Raw genomic sequence first — 10,468 nt, 5'->3', positions numbered from 1 at the left:
TTAAGAAGAATTACATTGAAATTATGCCAAGTAGCATTCCACATCAAAAATTCTGTTTTTATCATTTACCTACTCAAGGACGAGCAAGAATTAAGCTTGGGGATGCTTGATATGTCTCCAACGTATCTATAATTTTTGATTGTTCCATGCTATATTATATTCTATTTTGGACATTATTGGGCTTTATTATACACTTTTATATTATTTTGGGGACTAACCTATTAACCGGAGGCCCAGCCCAGAATTGTTGTTTTTTGCCTATTTCAGAGTTTCGCAGAAAAAGAATATCAAACGGAGTCCAAACGGAATGAAACCTTCAGGAACGTGATTTTCGGAACGAACGTGATCCAGAGGACTTGGACCCTACGTCAAGACATCAACCAGGAGGGCACGAGGTAGGGGGGCGCGCCTACCCCCTGGGCGCGCCCTCGACCCTCGTGGGCCCCCTGTTGCTCCACCGACATACTACTTCCTCCTATATATACCTAGGTACCCCCAAACTACCAGATACGGAGCCAAAAACCTAATTCCACCGCCGCAACCTTCTGTACCAGTGAGATCCCATCTTGGGGCCTGTTCCGGAGCTCCGCCGGAGGGGGCATTGATCAAGGAGGGCTTCTACATCAACGCCATAGCCTCTCCGATGATGTGTGAGTAGTTTACCTCAGACCTTCGGGTCCATAGTTATTAGCTAGATGGCTTCTTCTATCTTGTTGGATCTCAATACAATGTTCTCCCCTCTCTCGTGGAGATCTATTCGATGTAATCTTCTTTTGCGGTGTGTTTGTTGAGACCGATGAATTGTGGGTTTATGATCAAGTTTATCTATGAACAATATTTGAATCTTCTCTGAATTCTTTTATGTATGATTGGTTATCTTTGCAAGTTTCTTCGAATTATCAGTTTGGTTTGGCCTACTAGATTGATCTTTCTTGCAATGGGAGAAGTGCTTAGCTTTGGGTTCAATCTTGCTGTGTCCTTTCCCAGTGACAGTAGGGGCAACAAGGCACATATTGTATTGTTGCCATCAAGGATAACAAGATGGGGTTTATATCATTGCATGAGTTTATCCCTCTACATCATGTCATCTTACTTAAAGCGTTACTCTGTTCTTATGAACTTAATACTCTAGATGCATGCTGGATAGCGGTCGATGTGTGGAGTAATAGTAGTAGATGCAGGCAGGAGTCGGTCTACTTGTCCCGGACGTGATGCCTATATACATGATCATACCTAGATATTCTCATAACTATGCTCAATTCTGTCAATTGCTCAACAGTAATTTGTTCACCCACCGTAATATTTATGCTCATGAGAGAAGCCACTAGTGAGACCTATGACCCCCGGGTCTATTTTCCATCATATTAATCTCACGTCAACAAGTTATTTCTAGCGTCGTTTTTATTTTACTTTCTTTACTTTGCATCTTTATCGTAAAAATACCAAAAAAATTATCTTATCATATCTATCAGATCTCACTCTCGTAAGTGACCGTGTAGGGATTGACAACCCTTATCGCGTTGGTTGTGAGGATTTATTTGTTTGTGTAGGTGCGAGGGACTCGTGCGTGGTCTCCTACTGGATTGATACCTTGGTTCTCAAAAACTGAGGGAAATACTTACGCTACTTTGCTGCATCACCCTTTCCTCTTCAAGAGAAAACCAACGCAGTGCTCAAGAGGTAGCAATCATCCATACATAACATGCAAATAAGTCTAGTACAACAATAATTCAAATTCAATGAGAAATAGTTCAAATTCAACGAGATAAACCAGATGTTCAACAAGTTTTTCATGGATGAATCATGTTGTCCCACATGGCTACGGACGGATCCTGGGTGGACGGTGCCGTAGTGGTGACCAAAGAGGTACATCAGCGGCATCGAAGGAGAAGTGGAAGAGAATGGAACTGAGAGGGGGATTTGAGTGGGCCGGGGTGTCGGAGTCCTACGTGGCGACGGTCTAGACTTTCGTAAAGCCCCCCTCTCAGTTTGCTTCCAATTTGAGGGAAAAAGCGTGTCCGGACGGGTTGGTAGACCGATACAGGTCCATCTTGGATGACAAAACACTTTCTGAACGCTTGGTCTGGACTGATGCTGGCGCTTTGAGGGTCGGTGTGCAGACGCCCTTAGAGCATCTCTAGCAGATGTGCTAAATCCCCTCCCCGCAAAATCGATTTATGGTTCGCCCTAAATCGATTTTGTGGGCAGTTTATCTCCGACGCAGAACAGATGCCGGATATGATACCGTAAATTTCAAAACTTCAACTAAAACAAGTTACCGCTAAAATAGAAAGTCCGAACCTCACCGGAGTTCATCACAAACAAACTAAACTAAACTTTAAAACTAGAAACGACGGAGGGCCGTCGGCGGCTCACGGCTTCACGCCGAGGTAGAACTCGCAGTCGGGGCGGTAGAGGCTGTAGGCGAGCTCGTACTCTGCGTCCGCCTCGAAGCGTGCGGCTGCGCCCTCTTCGCCGGCCTCCAACACCTTCTTCGACTCGAAGCGCGCGACCTCCGCCTCACGGAGCTTCTTCGTCGATGACTAGAGCGCCTCGTGGATCTCGTCGAAGCGATGCCACGCGTGGTTCCCGCCGTTGCGCGCATGCGCCGAGCGCCATGGCTCGACGGCAGGACGGTTGGAGGGGGGAGGGGGGGCGACTGGATGAGCTTGCGACAACTAAGAATAGACGGTGGCAAACGGGAAGAGGATTGTGGCAGAGGGGGATGGAATCGATCTGAGACGGGAACCCTAAAACAACGCCCCCCCCCCCCCCCCGGTACACGGCGGAGGGGGCGGTATGCTGGCCGCCCGTATAATTTTTACGAGCCAATGCAAATATACAACATCTATTTCGGCCCGGAAACGCTAAAGAACCCACAAATTTATGGACCGATAGCGGGATAGCACATATGCTAGAGATGCTCTTATACTATCTCCGTCTTGATTCATTAGTCACCTCGTATTCAGAATTACATTTTGATTACGATTTTAACTAATAAAATATAAGCTATACATAACAAAAACAATATTATAGGAAACTATATTCAAGTACGAATCCAATGAAAATGATATGCATTAACATTTTATTATTTAAATCTATAATCAACATTTGACACAAAATACAAAAGGGATCAATAAACCGGGAGTTAGTGCTACTTGGCTAACAAATTAAGCGATAGTCTTTTTGCCACCGAAATAAAGTGAGATTGTTGGCAAAAGAAACGGAGAAACGGAGAAGTGCATACGAGTCCGTGTGCATCCTGTCATTTCTGGCACGCCCCAGTTGCGTGATTGTTTACAAGAAACTGAGCAGAGTAGAGTACCAGCTGGAGAACCGAAAGTCCAAAACAAAAGGTTAAACAAAAGAGAATGGAACCAAAAGTGCAGGGCAAACAGGGCCGTGTGGATAAGACCGAGTGCCCTCACATGCCTCCACCACCTCACCGCGAGAGCAGCGGAGTGTCGCTTTAATTAGCGCTCGTCACCCCCCACCATTGCCTCCCAGCATCACAAGTGTCCCTCCCCCATCTTCTTCCTCCCCGCAACTCGCTGCTCCTCCCAGAACCGAAGCTCAGTCCCGCGGCCACGCAGGTAAAGCGGCCTCTCCTCCTCCCCCTTCCTCCGGTCCAACCAAATCCATGCGATGGGTCGATCCGTAGTACTAGCTGCCTAGTTCATGACCGATCTGTGGAGGTATTAGTTCTGAAAGAAATGCGTCTACAGTGCGTGCTGTCATCTTGAAGCGAGCAGAAGGGTCAGATGAGTGTGCTCCCGGCGTTGTTCCTCTAGGTTTCTCCACGATCTGTTGTTTTTCATCTCATTCTGCTACCCGGCTACTGTTCACCTTAGATTTAGCAGAGGAAAGAGACGCTGAAAGGAGGCGGAAAGCCGTGACCGGAAAGTACGTTTCATTCTTTCTGTGATTTCTTCTGTTGCGCTTGATCTGTTTCCTTTCCTGGTTTCCTTAGTTTTGTCTGTCCAGATTAGCGAGTGTTTCATTTCATAATCAGTTCGTGGTTGCACAAGTAGAAGAAATACAAGTTATTTGGTTCTAGGATTCCTTCAAGGCATGCGTGTCCCTCTTGTTTTGTGGTGCGTGATCCGGTTGTTCGTTCGGTTCTTGAGCCGGGAGCGAGTCCATAGCGCCGAATCGAGCACCTTGGGAGTGCATATAGCTCAGTGTTCCGGGTGAAAGGCGTCAGTTGGATTCCCTCTTCGTTGGTGATTCCTTATTTCTTTGATTGTGACATGAATAAATGCTCCTAGTTTGCTAAACTCTGAAACGTCCTGCCAGAGACATATAAAGATGTTGCGTTAACACATCACATCAAGTAGGGTGGGTGGACATATTGATAGTGGGTTCTCTAAAGTATATATAAGTCCAAATGAAATTGATTAGTGGGCAGGACATGCTACGTGGCTATGCTGACGTGCCGGGTTCAGTTCTAACAGATGATTCAACAAAAGAAAAATTGAGGACTAATTCGACCGATTTTTCTGTGCATAAATCACTTTTCTCCGGTATTAGTGGCTAGTGTACAAAATGATAGATAAGCTCGGCATCCTTTTCACGGCATAAGCACACTAGGAAGTAGGAACTAGCTCTAATTTGATGTGGTGCTTCCTGTAGGATGGAGATAGGTTTGTTTGTTTATGTTGAATGGTGAGCACAGCTACATTATTGAGCAAATGCTTCCACTTATCCACTCTTTCACATTTTTTTATTCTCTGTTATAGTCAACTGCCATCGTATGGTTATGAACTAGTCTCTTTGCTTTGTCTGACAGCATCCTTAGTTTTAGCCAATCCCACATATTGAAGTCATGTAATTGTTCACCTTCCTCCTGTGCTGTAATTTTCTTACTATGTACTCCCTCCGTTCCATAATATAAGAGCGTTTTTGACATTAACACTCTTATATTATGGAACGGAGGGAGTACTTTGGTTCTGGCCCCGGTTCCGAGAAGGCAAATTACCTAATCCAAAAAACTTGTGAACTTGGGAAAAACTTGCTTTTAGCCTTGGTTCATTTTAGTGCAAACTTCCGCAGTTGAGTTACATGTCATTACTAAAGTCCCATCTTTTTCCTCATATGTACTTCACCTCCTTTTCACATTCTATTCAGTTTAGTGTTTCCCAACATCGTGTGCTGCGTATCTAATAGCTCATCTTCTTGAAAGAATCAGTTTATGATATTATTTACTAGTCATTTTTGGGATTGAATTTTTCGGTCGTATAGAGATACTGTTTGGTCTATATTATTCAATTTTTTCACTGTACTTTGAAAAACTGTCTATAACATCTTCATTCTAACTAGGAAAGTACTACTCTTTCTAATATCGAAGAAGTCACAAGTCAATTGTCCCCTTGGTTAGAAATGAAGTAATTGTTTCTTTATGTATGATTTGACACAGAACAAAATGCAGCGAGCAATTCAAGCTATCGGATCACATGGCAGTGTGCTCAAATCTGCTGTCCTGCAACACATCAGTGTTGTGAAGCCTGCTATGCTGCCTGCTGTGTTCCCGCGCTTCATGTCAGTATCACCTGCTCAAATAGAGGAGAGTGGATTTGAGAGCAGCACCGTTGCAGATATTTTGAAGTCCAAAGGGAAGAGTGCTGATGGATCATGGCTCTGGTGCACCACTGATGACAGTGTCTATGATGCTGTCAAATCGGTATGATTTCCCTTCTAGCCCAGTGGTCATATTACTCCATAAGTAGAAAATATTTATGATTTTGAGTGACAAAAAGAGATTCAACAGATGACACAGCACAATGTGGGAGCTTTGGTGGTTGTTAAACCTGGGGAAGATAAATCAATTGCGGGCATCGTCACAGAGAGAGGTAAATCAGTCTATAAACACTCTGTGATGGAAACAGACCAAATCACGTGCTAAAAGAGGAAACGTTAGAAAGTTATTTACATTTTCTTGGTTTATGCCCTTGCCTTCTTTATTCTACATTATTATAAAGAAAAAAAAGAATAATATGAAGGGTTGTGAGTAAAAGCTGTATGGTGAAGGTGGAAATGCTTTATAAAAGATGACAACCCTTGTTTCTTACATGCATTATAATTACTGTCAGTCAAGAGTCTTAGGACTGGTTAATAAATCTTAACGCATCATGCATCAAGAACCTGCAGATAGTGTGCCACAAGCCTGTATGGCCCTATCAAGTGGAACATATACATGAAAGAACATTTGATGATCCCATTCTCATGTTGAAATTGCAGCCACCAAGTTACCATGAGTTCCCAACAAAAAGAATGGCATTAAGTATTTTATTAGGGAGAGTTCAGGTATAAAAAGGACCATGTATATGCTTTGAAGTTTGAACCATGTATTATTGTGCCATTAAATAGTTGAACTCTGATCCCGGACCTACAGCTACCATAAACGCTTTGGACCATTGTGCCCATAAATGGTTGAACTCTGATCCTGAACCTCCAGCTAGCATAAAAAATCCACATAAATTTCTTTGAAGTCAGATGAACCCTTAACGGTTGCCAACTACGGACCCGCCACTCAAACCCTCACAGTCGCAAAGATCTTGTTCATTCACCTATGATCTCATCGAGTCATTGACCCCTTCGCCTATAATCTCCATAGTACTCCCTCCATTCACTATTGTAAGATGTTTTGAATATTTCAATATGGACTACATACGGACTGAAATGAGTGAACAAACACACTAGAACATGTTTATATGCATCCGATTGGGAAAAAGTTGAAACATCTTATAATAGTGAGCGGAGGGAGTATCAGCCAGCATCAATGCCAACTCTGACTGCCACTCTGGCAAAATAGGAGTATATGAAGATGTGCCTGAAAATAAAACCAATACTACATAGTGATCAAAAGAACAGGACAGCAAACCTGACGAGCTTTGTAAACCAAGATTTACCTATGTAACAAACATTATGTTACTTGCCTTTTCAGATTATCTCCGGAAAATCATAGTGCAGGGTCGATCCTCCAAGTCAACCAAAGTTGGAGATATCATGACCGAAGAGGTACCGCTCATACCATGTTCTCATTTTTTTAGGGGATGTTTTGATTTTTTGTCGAACAAAAATTCTGTCATAAGCATGTGAACGACAATTATGTGAACACGCCGAGCTTCACTGACAAAGCATCATTTTGACAGAACAAGCTGATCACGGTGAAACCTGAAACCAGAGTCCTGAAAGCAATGCAGCTGATGACAGGTAACATAACCCCGCCTGATCGATTGTCATTGGACACCAGATGGTCTGTAAAGCACTGAACCCTAACCATGGCACGGCGTGCAGACAAGCGTATCAGGCACATCCCGGTGATAAGCGGCACCGAGATGATGGGGATGGTCTCCATCGGCGACGTGGTGCGCGCGGTGGTCAGCGAGCACAAGGAGGAGCTGAACCGGCTCAACGCCTACATCCAGGGTGGGTACTAGGACCCCGCCGTTTTGCAGGGCGTCCCTTTGAATGAACTCGAATAACGACCAGGGTGATGATGACGAAATAGGCCGTGTTTCTTCGCGGACAATGGCCGTTGAACTTGAATTTGGGTGTGTGATGTTTTCCTGCTTATTTAGTGTATATTTCCGTGGCCGCGCGCGCCGCCACGCACTTGTTTCTGGAGCGTATAGACCATCCATCTCAGCTGATGGTGATAGACGCAGAATAAAGCTTGGGAGTGTCCTGGAAAGGATACTTGAGTTTCGCCGTGCTAATGTTTTTTACCCCTTGTTGTTGACTGTCATTCGGTTAAATGTGTCGCTACATTAGCTTTGATATGTCATGCAAGGTAAGTGAAAGTTGTACTGTAGTTCTTTTTCTGGCAGTCGGGGAAAAGTTTGTAGCAAGAAGCACATCTTGAAAGTCTTTGCCAAAAAAGAAAGTACATCTTGCAAGAAGATCAAAAGAATACATCACAAGCTTGGTTTGTAAGCCGAAGACCAAGGTGGCTTAGGCATTCGTGACCTTGGTAAAAAAAATGACACCTTACTTAATAAATGGTAGTTGTGACCTTGGTAAAAAATGACGCCTTACTTAATAAATGGTAGTTGTGACCTTGGTAAAAAATGACAAAATCGCTTATATTGAGAATATCGTTTAAGGTAAAAAAAATGATGTCTGTCTTAGTAAATGATTGTTCAAAAGGTGTCCTTGGCATTTGGCAAACCTTGTTGCGTAACAAGTATCTAGACCAAAAACTGCGCCTCGGGCATATTGCAACTCTCGGAGATTCACGCCTTTGGGCTGGTCATGACGGCAAAAAGGTATATTTCTTGTTTTTAGATCTTTCACGATTAAGGTTGGCTCGTAGATTCGTTTTTGGAAGAACAAGTGGCTAGGCAGGCAATATAAGTCCATGGAAACAATATCCAGCTTTGTATTGCATCGTACACGATGAGGATGATACGTGCGCGGGTGCTGAGTTCATCCCATCCAAATATACCATTTGGAATGGATTTGATCATAGTTTAAATTTTAGTTATGCAATGTAGTTTAAATTTCATGATATGCAATGTGTGTTTGAATGGACTAGTTTTAATCTTTGTTTAGTTTCAATCTTTGCGTGAATGAAGCTGTGTGAAAAATGAAAGTTAAATTAAGGGTTTAGTTAGGAACCACATTATTTTAGCGGATCAAAATATAAAAAGTTAAGATTTAAGAAGACCACGTGACATGTGTGGTAAGCAATTTAAACTATTCAAAGAAAGAAAGCTTAAGGAGGCTTTTGAGAGTCTAAATTTCGAAAGATCAGCTGCTCCTCTATGTGTGAGGATGCGCCTGCACAGCCCACAAAGCCTCCAGCACGACTGGACGAGCTCAAACCTGGCCGCCCGTCCGTTGCTGACCAGCGCCATGCTTCCGTAGCTGATCGAGCCGAAGGCCGCGGCCCAATCTGTTTCCAAGTTCAATAACTACCTGATCTTCTGCACAAATTTGAGCATGTTTTCGCCCCAAGACAGAGTTATGGAACGTAGACAGTGAGGCGACGAAAATACTCCCTCTGATCTTTTTATTCCGCGTATAACTTTTTACTTCCTCTGTTCATAAAATAAGACGTTTTTCAACACTACATTAATGTCAAAAAACGTCTTATATTAAAGAGGGGGAGTAATGTTCCCGATGATATTCCAAGCGTTTCCTTCCATAGAAGATGGCTACAACTACAAGCCACAACCCAAAAAGTTATCCATGAATAGGGACATTTTTTTAGAAAAAGACGAATAGGGACATGAGATGAGCAGATAAGATGGGCGTTTATTTATCTACCGATCTAGAGGCGAAGAGGAGATAATCAGAGGGTGGAAAAGCCTTCTACTCCAACCAATTTTCGCAAGTCATCTTCACCCACCATCGATAGCAGGAGACTTGTAGTAATAATTTGCTCCCGAATTGACTGTTTGTTTGTCACAAACGAGCAAACGAGATTATACATACTCCCCTCATTTCACAATGTAGTGCATATTTTGTTTTTTGAGAGTCAAACATTCCTACATTTGATCAAGCTTAAAGAAAAACATATCAATAGTCACAATACAAAATCAATATCATTATATGTTTTTATTTTATTTTTATTTAGCATTTTAGATGTCGATTCTCTATCCTATAAATTTGGTCGACATGTTTGACTTCAAAAAACAAAATATGCACTACATCATGGAACAAAGAGAGTACTACTATTGATCATGTCAAAATGGATGGCTTTTCAAAGAGAGTATAATCTTGTTACCTCGCTTGTGACGAAGAAATAATCACAAGTTCCGTTTAGGTCAATGATTGCGTTGCTTGTCCATGCACTTCAACAGGGCAGTGGGCTTGCTCAAGGATACGCTTCTACACCTACTTTCAAAGGTTAATCTTTCAAACAAAAGAGTTTAAGGTTAGGTCAATGCTTGGGTAGTTGGGTCGGAAAAGAAACGACTGCGTGACACCAACGTCACCTCCCTGGCGGCTTGGGGGGAGAAACCCTAGCCGCTGCAGCGTCCTCCCTTCCTCCTCTTCCTTGTTGTGTCGTCGTTGGAGGGTGCCCCCCAGCAAAGCTCAGGTCGGCCCAAGGAAGGCCAATGCTTCACTTTGAGCTAATAAAATTCATCCTTTATCGAAAAAAGGCCAATGCTTTCGTGAACAACCCCTTGATCGGTCTCGGCCCAGATGTGAATTCATATGCATGGGGTGTCGTATGTGGCGGGACTAATGAGGGTTGTGAAACATTATGTTACTTGCCTTTTCAGATTATCTCCGGAAAATTATAGTGCAGAGTCGATCCTCCAAGTCAATCAAAGTTGGAGATATCATGACCGAAGAGGTACCGCTCATATCATGTTCTCATTTTTTAGGGGATGTTCTGATTTTCTCTGTGCCCCGTACACCCTGAATAAAATTAGTACAAAATTCTAGTCATAAGCATGTGAACGACAATTATGTGAACACGCCGAGCTTCATTGACAATGCATCATTTTGACAGAAC

At 43.1% G+C, this 10,468-nt stretch overlaps 1 protein-coding gene across 2 annotated transcripts; it reads left to right on the top strand.

Annotated features, from left to right (window-relative positions):
• Positions 1-3,338: 3,338 nt before the first annotated feature.
• LOC109759040 (CBS domain-containing protein CBSX3, mitochondrial) lies at positions 3,339-7,718 on the top strand. Of its 2 annotated transcripts, none has more exons than XM_020317884.4 (6): positions 3,339-3,593; positions 5,417-5,680; positions 5,768-5,849; positions 6,944-7,017; positions 7,152-7,212; positions 7,297-7,718. In XM_020317884.4, the coding sequence occupies exons 2-6, from the start codon at positions 5,423-5,425 to the stop codon at positions 7,437-7,439; spliced, it is 618 nt and encodes a 205-aa protein (XP_020173473.1). In that variant the 5' UTR covers positions 3,339-3,593; positions 5,417-5,422; the 3' UTR covers positions 7,440-7,718. The 2 variants fall into 2 exon arrangements, with proteins under 2 accessions (XP_020173473.1, XP_073352299.1); XM_073496198.1 differs by having other exon boundaries at positions 3,506-3,903.
• Positions 7,719-10,468: the final 2,750 nt, after the last annotated feature.

This window comes from Aegilops tauschii, chromosome 4 (genome assembly GCF_002575655.3).
Source record: "Aegilops tauschii subsp. strangulata cultivar AL8/78 chromosome 4, Aet v6.0, whole genome shotgun sequence".
Classification (NCBI taxonomy): domain Eukaryota; kingdom Viridiplantae; phylum Streptophyta; class Magnoliopsida; order Poales; family Poaceae; genus Aegilops; species Aegilops tauschii.
The sequence above is the reverse complement of the archived record's forward strand: the minus strand, read 5'-3'. Positions and strand labels throughout refer to the sequence as shown.